Raw genomic sequence first — 21,408 nt, 5'->3', positions numbered from 1 at the left:
AGAGAAAGAAGATGGACATGTCCATGGTAAGAACAACATATTCTACACAGTTCTTTGGATAGAATATTGATTTATAACATGAGTGCTGATGTATTCTAATACTGGGAGAAATGAACCTAGTAAACAGGGAATAAAGAAAAAGCAAGAAAGATAAAGAGTTGTCTCTCTCAAGACCAAAGTCCAGCAGCAGGTTATAGTGGGAGTGTCCCTCTTAGTTTCTGTACAAGACAAGTATAGAGCACAGGGGAGTTGAAAAACTTGAATTTTTATGTTGGAAAGAATAATGTTCTTCACATTCTACCTGCTTTCTGTTCATTTCTCAGTGTATTTTTATTTTCCTCAGGGAATCTTTTCTAAAGATCAGATATATGTATTAGATCACAAACCTCTTTTCTAATATCATCTGTCTAAAATTATAATGATCTTTTTTTGTGTCTGTCTTCTCCATTAGATTTTAAGCTAAAGAACAATAGGGGTCTAATCTCATTTGCTATATCTTCAGAGTTCAGCATATTGTGTCACGTGTTTTATGCACTCATTGTTTTAGTGTATAAATAATGCATGTGAAATATACAGCATTCATATATTTAAATTAGTCACATATTTTATTTCTATCTTCTTTTTTCTGACAGATTCTGTTAGCCTATCGAAAATCCAGAAAGCAGTTCTATCACTTCAAAGAATAATAAAAAGCAAAAAACGTCACTGCACACAGTGTTCACTACATTTTGAAAAAAATGCACAACTGGAAAATGAGATTCATGAGCTAAAAAAGAGGGTATCAGAGTTTAAGCAAGAAAATATAGAAGTGAAACAACAACTCCACAATTTGAGGTATTATATCCTAGATCAAAAGAAGGAGTGGAATCTTTTCCTTTAATCCAGTAAAATAAGAAGGAAATTTTTTTTGTAACTACTGCCTCATCTGTTAGCACTTTGCAAAGGAGAAAACGTGAATAAATTATAAATTCTTACAAATATGATAGCATATTATTAAATGTGATTACTTCTAAAAACTAAGTTCATATTTTTCCCATAACAATTTTAATGTCTCTGTGGAACTCCATCTGCTAGTAATCTATTTATTTAACCAGCATAATTTGGGATTGTTATTTGTTTATATTTTTAACTTTTTATTACAATTAATATTTCAAGAAATATCATTTATAAAAAAATCATTTCCTACTCAGGTACCATGGCATGTGCCTATAATTCCAGCAGCTTAGGAGACAAAGATAGGAGGATCAAAAGTTCAAAATAGGGTGGGAGCGCGCCAGGCCGGGCGCAGGGCTGCGCGCGGGGCGTTCATGAGCCCCGGGAGCCTGCACCGTGACTCACCCCCCGCCCCCGCTTGTGTCTCATCCCCCCCCCCCCCCCCCCCCCGGCAGGATGCCGGACCAGATCTCCGTGTCCGAGTTCATCGCCGAGACCACCGAGGATTACAACTCGCCCACCACGTCCAGCTTCACCACGCGGCTGCACAACTGCAGGAACACCGTCACGCTGCTGGAGGAGGCTCTAGACCAAGATAGAACAGCCTTGCAGAAAGTGAAGAAATCTGTAAAAGCAATATATAATTCTGGTCAAGACCATGTACAAAATGAAGAAAACTATGCACAAGTTCTTGATAAGTTTGGGAGTAATTTTTTAAGTCGAGACAACCCCGATCTTGGCACCGCTTTTGTCAAGTTTTCTACTCTTACAAAGGAACTGTCCACACTGCTGGAAAATCTGCTCCAGGGTCTGAGCCACAATGTGATCTTCACCTTGGATTCCTTGTTAAAAGGAGACCTAAAGGGAGTCAAAGGAGATCTCAAGAAGCCATTTGACAAAGCCTGGAAAGATTATGAGACAAAGTTTACAAAAATTGAAAAGGAAAAAAGAGAGCATGCAAAACAGCACGGGATGATCCGCACCGAGATAACAGGAGCTGAGATTGCCGAAGAAATGGAGAAGGAAAGGCGCCTGTTTCAGCTCCAAATGTGTGAGTATCTCATTAAAGTCAATGAAATCAAGACCAAAAAGGGTGTGGATCTGCTGCAGAACCTTATAAAGTATTATCACGCACAGTGCAATTTCTTCCAAGATGGCTTGAAAACAGCTGATAAATTGAAACAGTACATTGAAAAACTGGCTGCTGATTTATATAATATAAAACAGACCCAGGATGAAGAAAAGAAACAGCTCACTGCACTTCGAGATTTAATAAAATCCTCTCTTCAGCTTGATCAGAAAGAAGATTCCCAGAGCCGGCAAGGAGGGTACAGCATGCATCAGCTCCAGGGCAATAAGGAATACGGCAGTGAGAAGAAGGGTTACCTGCTGAAGAAGAGTGACGGGATCCGGAAAGTGTGGCAAAGGAGGAAGTGCACCGTCAAGAATGGAATTCTGACCATCTCACACGCAACTTCCAATAGGCAGCCAGCCAAGTTGAACCTTCTTACCTGCCAGGTGAAACCGAATGCCGAGGACAAGAAGTCTTTTGACCTGATTTCACATAATAGGACGTATCATTTTCAGGCAGAAGATGAGCAGGATTATGTGGCGTGGATATCGGTGCTGACCAACAGCAAAGAGGAGGCCCTGACCATGGCCTTCCGGGGCGAGCAGAGCACAGGGGAGAACAGCTTGGAAGATCTGACGAAAGCCATCATTGAAGAGGTCCAGCGGCTCCCCGGGAATGACGTGTGCTGTGACTGTGGCTCGTCAGAACCCACCTGGCTTTCAACCAACTTGGGTATTTTGACCTGTATAGAATGTTCCGGCATCCATAGGGAAATGGGGGTTCATATTTCTCGAATTCAATCTTTGGAATTAGACAAATTAGGAACTTCTGAACTCTTGCTGGCCAAGAATGTAGGAAACAATAGTTTTAATGATATTATGGAAGCAAATTTACCCAGCCCCTCACCAAAACCTACCCCTTCAAGTGATATGACTGTACGAAAAGAGTACATCACTGCGAAGTACGTCGACCACAGGTTCTCAAGGAAGACCTGCTCCTCCTCGTCAGCTAAGCTGAGTGAGTTGCTGGAGGCCATCAAATCCAGGGATCTACTTGCACTCATTCAAGTCTATGCAGAGGGGGTGGAGCTCATGGAACCACTGCTGGAACCTGGACAGGAGCTCGGGGAGACCGCCCTTCATCTTGCCGTCCGAACTGCAGACCAGACATCTCTCCATTTAGTTGACTTCCTTGTACAAAACTGTGGGAACCTGGATAAGCAGACGTCCCTGGGAAATACGGTTCTGCACTATTGCAGCATGTACGGCAAGCCCGAGTGCCTGAAGCTGCTGCTGAGGAGCAAGCCCACCGTGGACATCGTTAACCAAGCTGGAGAAACTGCCTTGGACATAGCAAAGAGACTCAAAGCTTCCCAGTGCGAAGATCTGCTTTCCCAGGCTAAATCTGGAAAGTTCAATCCCCACGTCCACGTAGAGTACGAATGGAACCTTCGACAGGAGGAGATCGATGAAAGCGATGATGATCTGGATGACAAACCGAGCCCCATCAAGAAAGAGCGCTCGCCCAGACCCCAGAGCTTCTGCCACTCCTCCAGCATCTCCCCACAGGACAAGCTGTCACTGCCAGGTTTCAGCACCCCACGGGACAAGCAGCGGCTCTCCTACGGGGCCTTTACCAACCAGATTTATGCCTCCACGAGCACAGACTCGCCCATGTCACCAACTGCAGAGGCTCCACCTCTGCCTCCTAGGAATGCCGGGAAAGGTCCAACTGGCCCACCTTCAACACTCCCTCTAAGCACCCAGACCTCTAGTGGCAGCTCCACCCTTTCCAAGAAGAGGCCTCCTCCCCCACCACCCGGACACAAGAGAACCCTGTCCGACCCTCCCAGCCCACTACCTCACGGGCCCCCAAACAAAGGCGCAATTCCTTGGGGTAACGATGTGGGTCCGTCATCTTCAAGTAAGACCGCGAACAAGTTTGAGGGGCTGTCTCAACAATCCAGCACCAGTTCTGCAAAGACTGCCCTTGGCCCAAGAGTTCTTCCTAAACTACCTCAGAAAGTGGCACTAAGGAAAACAGAAACGAGCCATCATCTCTCCCTAGACAAAGCCAACATCCCGCCTGAGATTTTTCAGAAATCTTCACAGTTGGCAGAATTGCCACAAAAGCCACCACCTGGAGACCTGCCCCCAAAGCCCACAGAACTGGCCCCCAAGCCCCAAATTGGAGATTTGCCACCTAAGCCTGGAGAACTGCCCCCCAAGCCCCAGCTGGGTGACCTGCCACCCAAGCCCCAGCTCTCAGACTTACCTCCCAAACCGCACATGAAGGACCTGCCCCCCAAGCCCCAGCTGGGCGACCTGCTGGCAAAGTCTCAGACGAGTGACATCTCGCCCAAGTCTCAGCAGCCCTCCGAGGTCACACAGAAGTCACACCCCGGGGATCTCTCCCCAAACATGCAGTCCAGAGACGCTGTCCCGAAGCAGGCATCTGAGGACTCCAGTGACCTCACGCCCACTCTGCCCGAGACGCCTGTACCACTACCCAGAAAGATCAACACGGGGAAGAATAAAGTGAGACGCGTGAAGACCATTTACGACTGCCAGGCAGACAACGACGACGAGCTCACCTTCATCGAGGGAGAAGTGATTATTGTCACAGGGGAAGAGGATCAGGAGTGGTGGATTGGGCACATCGAAGGACAGCCTGAAAGGTAGGGGGTCTTTCCAGTGTCCTTTGTTCACATCCTGTCCGACTAGCAGAAAGCAGAACCTTATGGTTGTCTCCATCCTCCATGCCAGACTTCTGCTTCCATGCCACCCTGTGCACAGTGTGTGTATAGCTGCTGTTACAGAATAGGAAACTCCTCGAGGGCCACCTCGGGAGGGGAACAGAGTATGTATTGTAAATATCCTGTGGTCTTCTGCCTTTGCCAGTATGAGGGTAGCCTCGGGGCCCGGTGCGCCTTGCTGGTTTGCCAAAGCCGTCCCTGGCACCTAGCACTTACATCTCTCTCTATCTGTGCTGTTTTACAAGCAAGCAAAAATAAAAAATAAAAATAAAAAATAAACCAACTACAACAAAAAACCAGGAGTGTAGGAATTGCTGGCTTTGAAAGTAGAGTGATTTCTGTTCAGCAGCCATTGAAGGGCCTAGAGTCGACTCTGCTCCTTCCAGTGCAGTATTCTCAATCTTGTTACTGAAAATGCAGCATTAGCAAAGAGGTGGGTTCTGTTCTCCAGGTGAAACTTCTAGTTAGCTCCATGACAGACCAGCCTGTAGTTATCTGTGTACACAGTTTACAGCTACAAAAACCTACTTTGGTATTTATTACAGACAAGTGCTCAGTTAAATATGTTACTCCTTCAGCAAATGTTCACTGACCCAAAACTCTTTGTGGCATTTTACAATGCACACAGCCTCATGCAAGTTGAGACAAGTGGATTTATACTGTCTTATGATGATGAGTGCCCACCCTTGAGATATTACCTCATTATGCAAAAATAACATATCCTTCATGCCTATTTTGACAAAGTTTAAAATATGTCTGATGAAGTTTAACTTTCAGGAACCAAGGACTGCCAGAAAATATTAGCCTCTACATTATGCATGCATCTAGAAGCTTATACCTGAAATCTTGCCTTTTATAAAGGAATAAATAGTATGAATAAGTTGAACTGTACATTTTTTAAACTTGATTGCCATTAAAGCAGAAATTATAAGGTTGCAACTATATCTGTTTGTAGTCAGTCATTCAACTCTCTCAAAGAGTATGAATTTACATAATGTATTATGAATCAGCATCCCTCAATTGTGTTGAAGCATCTAAAGTGTTGGTTTTAAATTATTTTCTTAGTTTTGTTCTTGGATAAATTAACTTTTAAAAGACTATTCAAAATGGAGAAATTAAAAGTCAGCCCTTCACACAGTGTTTCCAGAGTAGGATCCAGGTGCTGAAACCAAGCTCTTCTGCTCTTCTTCATACATCAGTGTTCCCATCTGAAGCGCCAGCCACTAGACAGTTCCCTTTCAAGTCAATTCATAACCAAGTTTTGGAAGCTGCTATGAATTGCACTGTGAAAAAGCTCTCCCTGCAAGGAATCTTGTCTCTGTTTCTCTGTCACTTGTGCTCTTTCTCTCTCTCTCATTTTGTTTTCATCCCAGCCATGCTTATCAGACCACTAAGAACATTGTGTTTTGATCTTTGGCATCAGTCTGAATTTTGGACAAGAATACAGCAGTCATGTTCCACAACCAATGGAACTGTCCTTGATTCTAAGGCTCGTGTCATTCTGATGTTCCATTTGCTTAAACTGCTATTTTGGCAACAGCACAGAAGACTTAATATTTTTAAGCAGATAATCTTAGCCGTGAATGAGAAATGTTAATTTCACAGAAGCACAATTCCCAACCAAATCCATAGGAAAAACCCTCTTTCATAGTCACAGTGCTCAGTAAATATTTAGTTCTGCTTAAGTGGTTACTATGAAAACTTTGAGTAGCCACCTGAAGAATAAACCTTGCATGGCATACCTGAGAAATATTTTATCAGCTACTATTGGAAACTGATTTTAAGCAATTGCTTCCTCAGCATCAGGGCACACGTGCATTCCCGCACCTAACCCAGAATGTGAGGGAGGCACCAGGCCACGTGCTGATATGTGACTGGCCGTGCCAGCAGCCTCAGCATTTAAGCCACACTGGTATCAGGACAGGAAGTCAGCATCTGAGGCTGCCCTGAGTCCCAGCTCATTCATTCACAATTTGAAGTTGCAGTAAAGAGCCGTTCTTCATTGTGGCCAGACTATTTGCAACTCATCTGAAAATAAACTAGTTATTTTAAATACACACACAAGCTCCGTCTCTAGAGTTATGTGGAGGCGATGTCTATTCTGTTTCCCCTATTGTAGAAACTCTCACAGATGCATTTTTCAGACCTTTTTTTTTTCCTCCTCCTCCTCTCTGGTTTTGTTTTGTTTTCCATGAGGAATTTGAGTTCTCTCTAATCCAGCTTACTGTGGGACATAGGAAAACTAGATAGAAAAACCATTGGCAATCTTGTTGAGTTTAAATCTGATCTCATTCTTAAACTCGGTGAAGAGCCATGATCTGCCATTTTGTACATGATATAGTATTTTGAAGGAATGGGACCTTCCCCCCCCAAAAAAAAAATAGCAAATTAGTTCTTTTTTTTCCCCGGAGGAGAAAGTAATGTTCTGCAAGTAGTGTGTGTCTGTTTGACTGTTGAACAGCAATTGCTATTTATTTTTGTATTGCCTAGATCTTCAACGTGTTGTATAGGAATCCCATAGTGCCACTCGTTAATTTCCGAATCCTCATCTGGATGTTACCATCAAACATCAGTACACTTTTCGTTTCACATGTATTTAATGTGACCATTTTTCAGTACTGTATGTGTTAATTTCTACTTTTTTAATATTTAAAATTGCTTTTAAATAAACATTCTCAGTTGACCCCCCCCCAAAAAAAAAAAAGTTCAAAATAATTCTCATTAACATAGCAGCAATGTCCTAAGCAAATTAATGAGACCCTGTCTCCAACAACAACAAAAAAAATGAAAAAGACCTTGGGATGTAGCTAAGGGATTTAGCTTCTGGGCATTCAATTCCTGGTACCAAAGTTGGGGATGAGAAGAAAAGAAAAAAAAATAACTTTCTATATTTCTGTTTACTTTTGAAAAAAATTTCAATATAGAGTTATTTGGTTAAAGTTGGGAAACTTTAAAAAGATTACAGGATTTTTAAATTTCTCTCAAGAAAGTTTGTATTCCACCAGTGAGGCATTTTTCACTGCCCTGAAACATGTTATACATTTATAGTTTTTAGGCTGATTTTGGGGATCAAACTCAGGGTTTTGTGTTACTAGTGTGATGTGCTAGTGCTGAGCTAGACACTAGGCTACACTTCTAACATTAACATTCATTAAAAAATGAAATGAAAATAGATTATTTTTTATTCAAATTCATTCTCATTCATAAATTTGTTCATATTTCTATATTGAAAGGACATATACTTTTTATGTTTTTAGGTATACATGACAGTAGACTATATGTTGACATAAATTTATTTTTGTTATGTCTTATATTCCATTGTGTGTGTGCACACACACATATTTTTTTTATCCCTTCATCTGTTGAAGAACATTACTCTTCATTATTGGATTAAATATTAGGTCCCATCTTGTTCAAAAATGGATTTTGAGTTTTTTGTAAAATACATAATGATCAAAAAGGTAAGTTGAGAGTGTTACCATAAAAGAAACATAAAAAGTATAATAACAGGTATTAGATTATTTATCCCAGTTCGGGGTTATAGTAGTACAAAAGATACATATTTTTTATATCTTTATTTTATTTATATGTGGTGCTAAGGATCGAACCCAGCACCTTACTCATGCTAGGCAAACACTCTACCACTGTGCTACAGCCCCAGCCCCAAAAGACACATATTGAAAAAAGAATGTCTGAATATGCTGTTACACTGTAAGCCAGTTATAGGTATACCTGACATATTTTATGAAGATAAATGATGTTACTACTGAATTCATAAGTTTGTATATAAACAATGTCTTTAAAACTTATTTGACATGAAATTATCTTTTTAACTGGGGAGGACCTATGATTGTGCAAAAAAAATTACCTTAAACTTGTCAATTTACCAAATCATTTCTAATTTACTTTTCTGTGGTATCTAAAAGATTTGCTAGTAACAGAAACTTATCAAATAACAAAACAGTCTTTTATTATTGACTTTCAGTTATGTATGTTTTACACAAGATTAAAGGAGAAATTTAAAATGTTAAACTAGAAAAGCTTCAGAGAACATAAAATTTTTATTAAGATACTAAATCAGCATACAAAGAGCCAGAACATAAAAAGACATGTTTGGGTTTTGGCAAAAATCAATTAAAAGGCATCCATATTAACTTCAGATATACCTTAAAAGAAGATGAAGTGAATAGAAAAAAATGATGATATGTTACATGAAAAAAATAAGAACCCATTAAAAGAAAAAGAAACAGAATTTAACAAAGAGGATCAAGTGAGAAAGCAAGCTGAAATCTCTGTTTGTACAATAGATACAGAATTGGAGACTGCAAGAAATCATTTTAATCAGGTAAATGAACGTTCAGTAAAGTTTCAAATTTTTACTGTATTTCATTTGAATTATTTATAAAATCCCTTTAACTTATAGTATGTGGCCATGTTTCACTTAATGATGGCAATGTGGTCTGAGGAATGTGCTGTTTGGCAATTTCACCAACATGCAGTCATCATGTGTGTGTACTTCCACACACTTCAGACATCTCCCACAATGCCAGGAAACACAGACTTCTAGGACCTCCATTTATATGCAGTCTGCTGTTTCCCAAAGCATGGGTATGTGGGGTGTGAACTATTATTTTGATTTAAAACACAATGTTCGTTATTTGGCAATAAAAAAAATTAAAAAAAGATCTGACAAACCAGAAAAAAAAAACACAATGTTATCTGACTCTAAAATTAAATGATGATATTTATGACAAAACTAGTTACAGCAAAACTTAGCATCTGGTAGTTGTTCAGCATTTGTTTTCTGAATGAAGAAGTTTAGTTTAATCACTGACATAAATACAAATTTAGGTGTTTTATGTTAAAATACAAACTAAATATCTATGCACCTATTTAAATCATTTTTTTAAAGTGTTTCACAATTACATTTCTGTCTGCATTTAAGAAATTTTTTTTTAATTTTTAAATTTTTGTAAAGATAGAGAGAGTTTTAATATTTATTTTTTAGTTTTTGGCGGACACAACATCTTTGTCTGTATGTGGTGCTGAGGATTGAACCTGGGCTGCACGCATGCCAGGCGAGCGCACTACCACTTGAGCCACATCCCCACCCCAAGAAATGTTTTCACTCACCCAAATTTATCTGTCATTTGTGCAGGTGAAATGTAAGACATTTACTCATGAAGAATAAATCTACCTTTTGGAATTATTTTTTAATCTTGAAGGTCCCACTCTTAAATTAATCTTTTAGACTTCTGTCACCTGCTGATATACAGCCAAAACCTTGCTGAAATAAATTTGTAGATTTTAGCAGAACAAAATGAAACCTACAGACGATTTCCATGAGACCATAATGCCAGAATTTACAATATGAAATTTCAGTAACACATTTTTGGAAACAAAAAGAGATAGACGTGCAGAAAGGAAATGTTTCCTGAATTATTTTCTTCTGTTTTCAAATGATTGAGAGAGAGAGAGAGTGAGTGTGTGTAACATAGTTAAACAGTAAATCTATTAATTATGGGAAAGTATAGAGGGTTTTAAATCCATATATTTATAACCATAATGTACATATTTTGGAGGTGAGGGGTGCAGTTTTTGTCCCATTGAATTAAGTAATGTTCTTAATTCAACTGTATTTCTCCGCAGCAGTCCCATCCATGACTTTCAGAGTAGCCTTATAAAGAGAAAAGACTTTTAATATTTTCCAGAGGAATAGTTGATTTTTCTATGATCTCAAAACCCTTGCTTCTAATAGTAGATCTTCTAGTTTGGGGAAGTGACTTTGCTCTCTTGTTGTATTAATGTGCATTACTACTCCCACTGTTAAGTAAGGAGGAAAAGTGGGGCCAGCAAATACTCTGGTTTTGTAAATCATTTTCTCACTTTTAAGAAGAGAAACAAACACTTTGCTTCAAGTAATCTCCTACTTCAGTACAAAACACCTTTGGAAAAAATGGCATACCATAGTACGTTCTTAGAAATAAATTACTGGTAAGTATTTGTTCCTAATACATAAGATCTGTTTATTTCCTTTATTTTATATTGACTCATGTTTCAATGTTCACTGAGATGAAACAAATGTTACTGAGTAGAAATCTCAGGATTTTCTGAGTAGAGCCTTACACATTTTGCCTTATTTGTCATTTGTATTTTGAAACACAGGCCTTCTTTGGTGTTTATCCATTCATAGGACAGAAGTAACTGGCTTTGTGGATGAGCACTAGAAGCAGAGACAAAAGACTTCGAGAAAAATCGTGCAATTTGCCTGTGTTTTTAGCCTTGTGCTCCTTTTCAGAATTGTGATACATTGTTCATTGATATAGATCATGTGTTTAATGCTGTTCCTACATTTATAATTTTATGTATAGATGCAATTCTCATTCACAGCTACAAAATGTTAGAAAACAGAATATGCTAGGAATATTTTTAGGAAAAGACCTTGGAGAACTTTTGTTATGTCTCAGTAGATGTAGAGCTAAGGCTCTTACTATGGTCTGGTTGAATACATGAGGTGTCAGATTGCAAACTTATTCTTCTTAAAGTTAAGTGTTCTTTTATTTGCCACTGAAGCCATCCCAACAGATAGGTACATAATAAAATATTTGGAATTTTTAACTGTTTAAAGGGTAGATCATACGATCCTAAAAGTGGATCAACATAGAAGTAGTGAATTCTAATTTTTATTTATTGTTTTTAGGTATACATTACAATAGAGTTCTTTTGGTGTATTACACATACATAGCATATAACTTCTTCTATGTAGAGTTTTTCTGGTCATGTATTCATATGTGAACATAGGAATGTAATGTCAGATTCATTCTACTATATTCCCCTCCCCTCTCAACCCTTTATTCACTTTTGTCTAACCAACAAACTTCTATTCTTTTATCCTCCACCCTTATGTGTGTTACCAACTACATGTTAAGGAGAATATTCAGACTTTGGATTTGGAGGGCTGGATTATTTCACTTGGCATGACAGTGTCCAGTTCCATTCATTTGCCAGCAAATGCCATAATTTCATTCTTCATGGCTGAATCCATTGTGTATATATGACACATTGTCTTTATCCTTCCATGTGTTGAAAGGCACCTAGGTTGGTTCCACAGCTTAACTTTTGTGAAGAGCTGCTATAAATATTTATGTGGCTGTGTCACTATAGTGTCATTGGAGTATACACTGAGGAGCAGAATAACTGGGTCAAATGGTCGTTCCATTCCAGGTTTTGTGAGAAATCTATATACTGCTTTCCTGAAAAATTGCTTGGTGCAATGTATGAGTCAATCTTTTCCCCACATTCTCACCAACATTTATTGTTACTTGCATTCTTTATATCTCAGTGTAGTTTTAATTTTCATTTTTCTAATCGCTAAAGATGTTGAACATTTTTTTCATATACTTGTTAACTGTTTGTACATATTTTTCTTTGAAGTGCTTGCTCAGTTTTTTGTTCATTTATTGATTGGGTTATTTTTTGTTTGTGAGTTATTTTTTGAGTTGTTTATATATTCTGGAGATTAATGCTCTATCTGACATGTCAGTGACAAAGATTTTCTCCCATTCTATATGCTGTCTACTCACATTCTTGATGGTTTCCTTTGCTGTAAAGATACCACCCCATTTATTGATTCTTTATTTTACTTCTTGTGCTTTAAGTGTCTTTTTGAGGAATTCAGTTCCTACACTGACAAGATGGAGCGCTGGGCCTGTATAGTCTTGTAATAGGGTCTTTTATCTATTATCTAGGTCCTTGATCCACGTTGTTTTTGAGAAATAGGGGTTAAATTTCTCCTACGACATATGGGTTTTCAGTTTTCCCAGCACAATTGGCTGAGGAACCTATCCTTTCCCCAATGCATGTTTTATAGTGTGTTTGTCTAGTATTAGATAACTATATGTGTGGGGTTTTCTCTGTTGCTTCTCTTCTGCAAAGTTATTTTTTTTACATTGGCAAACTAACTAATCACTTAATCTATTCTTTCATTCTGGTATAATGCAGATTTTTTCAATCTTTAATTTTTTTATTTTTTTATAACCAGGAATTGAACCAGGGTGCTCAACCACTGAGATGCATCCCAGCCATTTATTTATTTATTTATTTATGTATGAATGAGTCAGGGTGTCACTGAATTTCTGAAGACTGGCATTGAACCTGTGATTCTCCTGCCTCAGTATCCTGAGACACTGGTATTACAAGCATGAGCCCCTGAACCTGGCAGTTCCTACATTCTTTAAGTTATAATTTTCTTTTACTCCCATAGATCCATCTTTTTGAATTAACTTGTGAACTCTTGGGAATTTATATTTTGATAAGCTCAGAAGTTTACATCTAATTTTTCTTCTGTGGGTATCTATTTATTGAAACCCTTTCACCATATAAATAAACAGATTTTTCTTTAATTTCAGTGAAAATTATGAAACATCATTTTATTGAGTGCTAGCTAAATGTATCCTTGGTTTTATTTAGGTTTCTCCTAGTGATGGGACAGAGAACAAGCTATTGCATAAATATCACAAGAAGAAGGATGAGGTCTCTATGAAGAGACTGGGAATGGACACAGTAAAATATCAGAACCAGGAAAAGAAGTGCTTTGAGAATACTGAAATTTTAAGAGAAAAGAATACCAGCCTTCCATGGACACAAAAATTGAATGAGGAAACACTTATGGAAATATTTCAGGACAATGAACAGTTGGGTATTTGGAAAGTTGAGAATACATTGCAAAATTTCACACCTGAGAGTGAAAAACAAAGCACAGAAAGACCAGAAACAGATGTCAAATCTCACTCTGCCAGATCTGGTCCTGCTCCACCCCATCAAGGTGAAAGTCCAACACCAAAAAGAAATGTAAAACTTGCTTTCCAGAGAGGCAGAGATAAAGACTTTAGTTCACAGGAAAAAAAGAATATTGATGTATCTAACCTAAACGGTAGTAGTGAGATTCCTTCCCAACAGGTTCCAAAGTTTGAGGTAAAAACAAGTGACCTAGAAAACGAGCTGCATCAGACAAGAGTAATGACTTTGGCTACAGATCAAGTAAACAGACACCTAAAACAAAGACAGTGCCAACCGAAGGAGACGGAACACAGGTATCAAAATGAAGAAAGAAAAAGGAATGAATACCTCAGAAAGCAGGAAGCTTCTAAAGAGAAGGTATCTGAACTACAAAGAGAAACTACATTGCATGAAGACCAATTGCATGACTATCAGAACAAAGGTGAAAATAAAATAGATGGAATTATTAATGTCCAAACCCAATTTTATGATGTTATAAAAAAACTTCAAGCTCGGAATGACAGATATCGTCTCATGCTGGAAAACAAATATTTGGAATTAATCAATGAAACTAATCATTTAAAAGAACAACTGGATCAATATGGAGAGGAGAAAGCAGAAGAAGTAAGTATCAAGCAAGATATCTTTATAAAGAGTCTTCAAAGGAATACTCAAAGTGATACCTGCTTATGGCTAAATGTTGAATCTTGATGAATATAAAAATGTAGATATTATGAATGTGTTTCTGTATCAACACAGAACTACAACCTGTTGTCCAGCAAAAATAACTTAGACCTCATTTGCAGCACAACCAATCTGTGTTTGAAGTGCTGAGTATTCCAATTTCCCTGCTCTGATTCTTACACACTGTGTACATATTTTAAAATAACTATAGGTACTCATGTGTCAACTAAACACAAAAGACTTAGTTAAAATGGATTTTAGTATTTAAAAAGGAGGAAATTTTTAAAACTTGGGCCTGACCCTTCAATTTAAGAAATTGTTTCTTATAAAAATTTAAGAGGTTAAGATTTTTTTGTAGGTTTATATGCTGACATTAGTAATATGGTCTCAATAATGCTGAAACAATGTCTAATTTTGGTGCTATTAATTCAACCCAAAGTTTGCACATGCTAAACACATGTTCTACCAATGAGCTACATCCCATTACTGAATAACAATTTTAATGTCTTCTTGTTGCTATACTTGAAGATCACAATGAAACACATAATGGAAATGCTCATACCTAGTTTCAAATAAATTAGTTACTTTTACAGTTCATTCCAGATTTTACAGTTGAACTGAAATGTAGATGCTGTATTTTGTAATAGACTTTCTTCAGTATAGTTTTGTATATTTCTAGTTGGTAAATTTATTTTTAGTCATTTAAGTTTATCATAAATCTGAAAAAAAACTGTCCTGATATTTTTTTTTTTGTTTTCATTCATGTCTTGTCCACCTCTTTAAAAGCATCTATTTGTCATTATCATAAATTGGGACTAATGTGATGAATTGCAGCAAAACCACAGTTGATTTCATCTGTAATTTGATGCATATATTCATGATAACTTGCTAATAGTTTTCTTCATTTCATAGCCTAATTCCTATTATATGGTGACAAAGATAATTGTAGCCATCTAAAATTCATTAATTTGGCACTGAACCCCCGTGTCTAGACTAATGAGGGTGGCAGGGTTTATGTAAAGCAGGAGTGGTGTGAAGACCAGTGAGGTGGAGACCAGGTTACCTAGCATCTCCTTTATTCTTTGTGAAAGTATATTGGAATTATTTTAGCAAAGCTTTAAAGATGTGAGGATGTGGAGTATTAACTTGAGTCTCTAATAAGAGAGGGATAATAACCTCTGTAGAATTCACCACTACCAATGAGACCTGTGTAACCATTTTTGATTGAGATTTCAGTAGTTTGTTAAACATTGCAACTTTATCAAGGGCAGTATGTAGAGATACAGGGCTCACCCTGTTGTGTAAGGAATGTGATAGTGACTAAGCAGGAGTACACAATCTTCTATTTTCTTAAGGGAATTCAGAAATAAACAGCAGCTTACTGTTGTATGTAGTGATAATTTTTCAGAGTAAACATCATTATATAATAATAATAATAATAATAACAATAGTAATAATGATAACAATAACAATAATAATAATAAATTTTTAAAGTGAGCTGAGTAACAAAATCATTAACAGAAATATGAGGTAGTTGCGAGACATCTTGAAAAACAGCCAGCTGGTACCCTGAAACTACAACATGTATCAGAGGCTTCTCTAGAAGATTTAGCACATTTTCACATAAATTTAAAATATAAAGACAGGATTTAATGAAGAAACTAAGACAAATGACAAGTCATGTATGTAGAAAATTGAACATGTCATCTGTAAATCAACACCTGCTTAAGTAATAAAAGTTATTCTGGGATACTAATTTCAATGAACAGCTTTCTTTATATTTTCATTATAATTGATTTTATTATATTTGGGGATCTTTATACTGCACTTATTTCTTACACTTAAAATTTTCTTTTAGAATTTTTCTCTTACAAAATCAGCATCTTTCATTAAAATATCTAGTCTGAGGAAAGCTGAGACTTTTTTCTATAACCCAGCAGCTTTTCATGCTGTCTCTACTTCCATGGTACAACAAGGAAAACTAAATAGAGGTACTATTTAATATAATGTTTCAGGAAAAATTGTTATTTTTACTTCATTTTTGTGCATCTATTCAAAATCTGCAAGTAATTACTAAATTGACTTTAAAAATGTGTACAAATTTTTTTATGGTTTTCTCAAAATACAGATATGTTTAGGTTTTAGTTTAATTCTTGAAAAACTTAGGCTATTTCTTTATTTTTTCATTTATTTAGATACATTATGAAGTATATAAATATTTGTATTATGTCTGGACTGTTATCCAAACTAGACAATGAAAAATGTTAGCTAAGTTTTTTTTCAGTACATCTCTTAAAAGGCATTTTTATGATATATGTAATGCACCTGACATCGAATTCACCCATATAACATGTAAAATACAGCGTCTCTTAGTACATTAACAGAGTTATGTATGTAACCATTTACACAGTCAATTTTAGAACATTTTCATGTTCTTGAAAAGAAACCTGGAACCTCTTAGCTGTCAGTTTTCTAATCCCTACACGTCCAAAGTCCTAGAAAACTACCAATATATTATTTTAGTAATTTACAAATGTAAACAATAGTACTTTTTATTTATTTATTTATTAACTTTAGTCAAGACTCTATTTTATTTTTATGTGATTTTTAAATTTGTTTTAATTAGTTACCCATGACAGTACAATGACCTTGACATATCATACATTTGAATCACATGGGATAAAATATCTCATTTTTCTGAGTATACAGGTTGCAGAATCACATTGGTCATGCATTCACATATATACACATGGTAATAATAATGTCCGTTTTATTCTACTATCCTTCCTATCTCCCCAGCCTTCCCCTCCCTTCCCATCACTTCTCTCTACCTAATCTAAGGTAACACTATTATTTTTTTCTCACATCTTCATACATGTATTTTGTATAAAAATGAAGGTCTCCTTCCACCATCCATGCAATTCCCTTTCTCCCTCCTTTTCCCTCCCACCCCTCTTCCCTGTGTAGAGGTAATCTTCTTCCCATGCTCTTCCTCTCTTCCCCATTTTGAGTCACCCCCCTTATATCAGAGAAGACACTCGGCATTTGTTTTTCTTGGGATTCGTTAACTTCACTTAGCATAATCTGCTCTAATGCCATTCATTTCCCTGCAAATGCCATGGTCTCATTATTTTTAGTGCTGAGTAATATTCCATTGAGTATATATGCCACATGTTTTTATCCATTCATCCATTGAAGGGCATCTAGGTTGGCTCCACAGTCTAGCTATTGTGAATTGTGCTGTGATAAACATTGATGTGGCTATGTCCCTGTAGTACGCTGTTTCTTTATTGTTCTTTTTAGATATATATGACAGTAGACTGTATTTGAATATTTACATCATAGATTATAACTTCACATTTTTATATTTGTACATAATGTGGAGTTACACTGGTCATGTATTCACATGTGAATATAGGAAAGTTGTTTCAGATTTATTCTACTGTCTTTTCTGTTTCCATTTTCATTCCCATTCCTTTTGTCTTAATTCAATGAACTTCTATTCTTTTTTCCCACATTCCTTACTGTGTGTTAGCATTCACTTATGAAAGAGAACTTCCAGCCTTTGGATTTGGAGGATTGGCTTATTTCACTTAGGATGATAATCTCCATTTCCATCCATTTACTGGCAAATGCCATAATTTCATTCTTTCTCACAGCTTATTAATATTCCATCCTGTGTACATGACACATTTTTTAAATCTGTTCATCTATTGAAGGTTTCATAGCTTCAATATTGTGATTTGAGCCACTTTAGACATTGTTGTGGCTGTGTCACTGTAGTATGATGATTTTAAGGATTTTGTGTGTAAGTCGAGGAGTGGGATAAGTGGGTCAAATGGCGGTTACATTCCAAGATTTCTGAGGACTCTCCATACTGCTTTCCAGAGTGATTGCATCAATTTGCAGTCCCATCAGCAATGTGTAAGTGAACATTTTCCCCACACTGCCACCAACATCTATCATTATTTTATTCTTTTCAGTTGCCATCCTGACCCGAGTGAGATGGAATCTCAGTGTGGCATTTGCATTTCTCTAATTGAATTTTTTTCAGATATTTTCTGACCATTTGCATATGTTCTTCTGGGAAGTGCCTTTTCAGTTCCTTTGCCCATTTATTGATTGGATTATTGGTTGGTGTTCTTTTGGTGTTAAAAAATTTGAATTATTTGTACATCCTGGTGATTAATGTTCTATCTGAGGTGCACATGGCAAAGGTTTTCTCACATTTTGAAGGTTCTCTGTTCATAATTCGTGATGGTTTCCTTTGCTGTGAAAAAGATTTTTAGTTTGATACCAACCCATTTATTGATCTTTAAAAAAAAAAAACAGTTGTACATAGACCACAATATCTTTATTTTTATGTGGTGGTGAGAATCAAACACAATGTCTCACACATGGAAGGCAAGCACTCTACCACTGAGCTACAGCCCCAGCCCCAGCCCCATATTGATGCTTTTAAAAAATATTTTTATTTGTAGATGGACACATTATCTTTATTTATTCATGTGCGGTGCTGAGGATCAAACCAAGAGCTGCACACATGCTAAGCAAGCACTCTACCACTGAACTACCAGCCACCATTTGCTGATTCTTGATATTAACTTTTGCTTTTTGGAAATCTTGTTTGGAAGTTGGCTTATAGTTCTAACTCTAAAATTACTCTGTAATGGATATTTCATACAAGTGAATTTATACAATAGTAGGTCTTTTGTTTTTTACCAGTTTCATTGACTTAGAATACTTTTTTCAGGGATCCTCTGTGTTGTAGCAAGCATCACTATTTTATTTCTTTCTGTTGTCTAGTAGAATTTTGTTTTATGACCATGTCACTTAGCCAGTTATCAGTTGCTAAACCAAAAAATGCTTCCACCTCTTGACAACTCCAGTACTACATGACTGGGGGCATCTATTTACAAGTTAATATTTGGACATGCTTTTATTACCCTGCCTCTTTGTGGTCTTCATGAATTGTGCCGATTGTACCATATCTCTGTCTTATTCATGCTGTACTTTCTGACTTGTCTGTTTTTATTCACTTGATCATGATTATTCAGAGATCACATAAAATGAATTTTTATTTTTCATGCACTTTCTCTGACTTTTCTGTCACCAACAGTGTTTGCATGGTGATTATCTTCTTGAGATATAAATTCTCCCAAGGTGAGAGTAATATCTGATATCCACACCTATTCTAGAATGAATGGAAAATATTAATGCCTAATAGTTGTTTTAACAAAATTACTATTTGATATCAATCAATATTTTTTGTTAGTAGATTGGCCTGTTAAGACTTTTATTCTAACTATATTTCAGTGACAAAATATAAAATTAAATTCACTTAAACCAATAGTAAATTCAGTATAGGAAAAATCATCTTCTATATAGATTTCCTCAACATTTATTATGTAGCCAGAATTGGGATTTATAGATGTGTAATCCTTACCAACTGAAAAGCTAATATACCTTATTATCGAAACTTTATCTACTCTTCATAATGCTGGTATAGATTATGTTTTGTTGCAATTGAATTTATGTAAAATTTGTTGTTTGAGTTTGTGTCGAATATTTTCAGTATCTTATTTTCGTATTGTGTTTTTTCATACTTCTTTTATTCATGCAGATGGATGATCTCACTGCAAAGATGAAAAATGCATCTTCAAAGCATTTACATTTGAGAACAAACTATGACTGTTTTATGCAAAACTTGTTTTTTATAAAAAGTATACAAGATACATTTGAAAAAATAGAAAGGAATCAAAAGAAGTTGGAAGAAAATGTAGTAAACTTTCCAAGGCACACACGGAGCACTCGAGTAGAACGAGGCCAAGGAGTACGGTGGGAATGTGACATTGAACATCGAGCAAGATGGGATTTAGAGGAGAAGCAAAAACAAGTATTTCTGATTTTACAGGCTATCTTACTTATCTGCAGTTTGCTTTAATTCATTTCATTGTAAACTGTATTTGGGATATACGTATCATAGGTGTATTCTATCTCTCTTGAGGAAAGATGTTGTATAGATTTCTAAGAGAAGGAAGACATTTGATGCCCCTTCAAATACCACAATTTACATCATCCTTTCAGCTAATTTGATCTGAGTAATAATTTTCATCAGATAACTGTTGGATATTTGATATGAGTGGGCATAAGTAAGACTATGAGGAGAAAAAAATGTGATGCAGAAATATACTTTTGAATTGTTATCTTAAAATTTTCAACTTTCATATTTTGAATTGATTCTATTATCCTTTAAATTGTCGGATGATCTGAGTGCTAACATGAGAATGATTCATTACTTTGAGCACAGATCAATGGTAGATAGCCTAGCCTGTGCAACGCCCTGGGTTCCATTCGCAGTAGAAAGGAGGAGGAGGAGGGCAGGGAATGAGGGGGGAAAGGGGGAGAGGAAGAACTCAATTATTATTGGTTCAGATTTAATGTAATTGATACTGATGACAGAAGTTTACAGTCTAATATTTTTTTCTTCACATTTAAAATTGCTGTCTGAATTTTTGACTCAGAACTAAATAAAATAACTACATAATAATTATTTGGGTTCTAATTATTTTTAAAATATATTCTTTTTATGTTCTTTAGACACAAGAAGCAGCTCCGGAAATTACAGAGCAGTTCAGAAAGACTAATTTTACTTCAATAAGAAGTCAGATGGAACTCAGAATTAGCCATCTGGAATCTGAACTGAAAATTCTAAGAAATGCAACTGAGAGAATATAGGCACTTCCATACAGAACAATCCAGATTCCACAAGTATGTCAAAACCTAGACTGAAAGAGAGCAACTTAGTCTCCTTAATTTGTGTCTGTCTACTGCATAACTTTGAGACAGGTTGATGAGATCGGTAGCATGCAAAAGCAAACTAGACCCTATAATTTGTGGAAGTAATGTTAGGAAATGAATGTACTCTTGAGTACATTCATGAGTCTAGGAAGTTTATCTTTCACTCACCTTTGCATTTTACATCTGAATACTAAACTTTTAGTTAAGTGTTTTTGAAGTTTTGTGATTCACATAGTTATATTGTGACAAAACTGCTTCTACATGAAAACATGAACAAGTTTCACAATTTTTGAAAGATTATAACTGAAACCTTAAGTGTCCAGTGTTGCTATAACTACACTCTGGGCACATTCTGACACCTGACAGATAACTGATTTTTATTTTA

General features: G+C 36.5%; 2 protein-coding genes across 3 annotated transcripts; both read left to right on the top strand.

The window, feature by feature from the left end:
- Window positions 1-714: 714 nt before the first annotated feature.
- Window positions 715-13,590, top strand: LOC308644187 (arf-GAP with SH3 domain, ANK repeat and PH domain-containing protein 1-like). Of its 2 annotated transcripts, XM_081285008.1 has the most exons (3): window positions 715-834; window positions 1,389-4,682; window positions 13,230-13,590. In XM_081285008.1, the coding sequence occupies exons 2-3, from the start codon at window positions 1,390-1,392 to the stop codon at window positions 13,300-13,302; spliced, it is 3,366 nt and encodes a 1,121-aa protein (XP_081141134.1). In that variant the 5' UTR covers window positions 715-834; window position 1,389; the 3' UTR covers window positions 13,303-13,590. The 2 variants fall into 2 exon arrangements, with proteins under 2 accessions (XP_081141134.1, XP_081141135.1); XM_081285009.1 differs by lacking the exon at window positions 13,230-13,590 and having other exon boundaries at window positions 1,389-7,374.
- Window positions 13,591-13,770: 180 nt separating this feature from the next.
- LOC308644197 (putative coiled-coil domain-containing protein 144C) lies at window positions 13,771-20,974 on the top strand. The gene is made up of 3 exons (XM_081285029.1): window positions 13,771-14,162; window positions 19,846-20,118; window positions 20,823-20,974. Exons 1-3 carry the CDS (start codon window positions 13,779-13,781, stop codon window positions 20,958-20,960), a joined length of 795 nt encoding a protein of 264 aa, XP_081141155.1. The 5' UTR covers window positions 13,771-13,778; the 3' UTR covers window positions 20,961-20,974.
- Window positions 20,975-21,408: the final 434 nt, after the last annotated feature.

The sequence above is a fragment of the Spermophilus citellus genome, assembly GCF_964194105.1.
Source record: "Spermophilus citellus genome assembly, chromosome: 1".
Classification (NCBI taxonomy): domain Eukaryota; kingdom Metazoa; phylum Chordata; class Mammalia; order Rodentia; family Sciuridae; genus Spermophilus; species Spermophilus citellus.
Note: the sequence above shows the minus strand (reverse complement) of the source record. Positions and strands in the feature narration are given on the sequence as shown.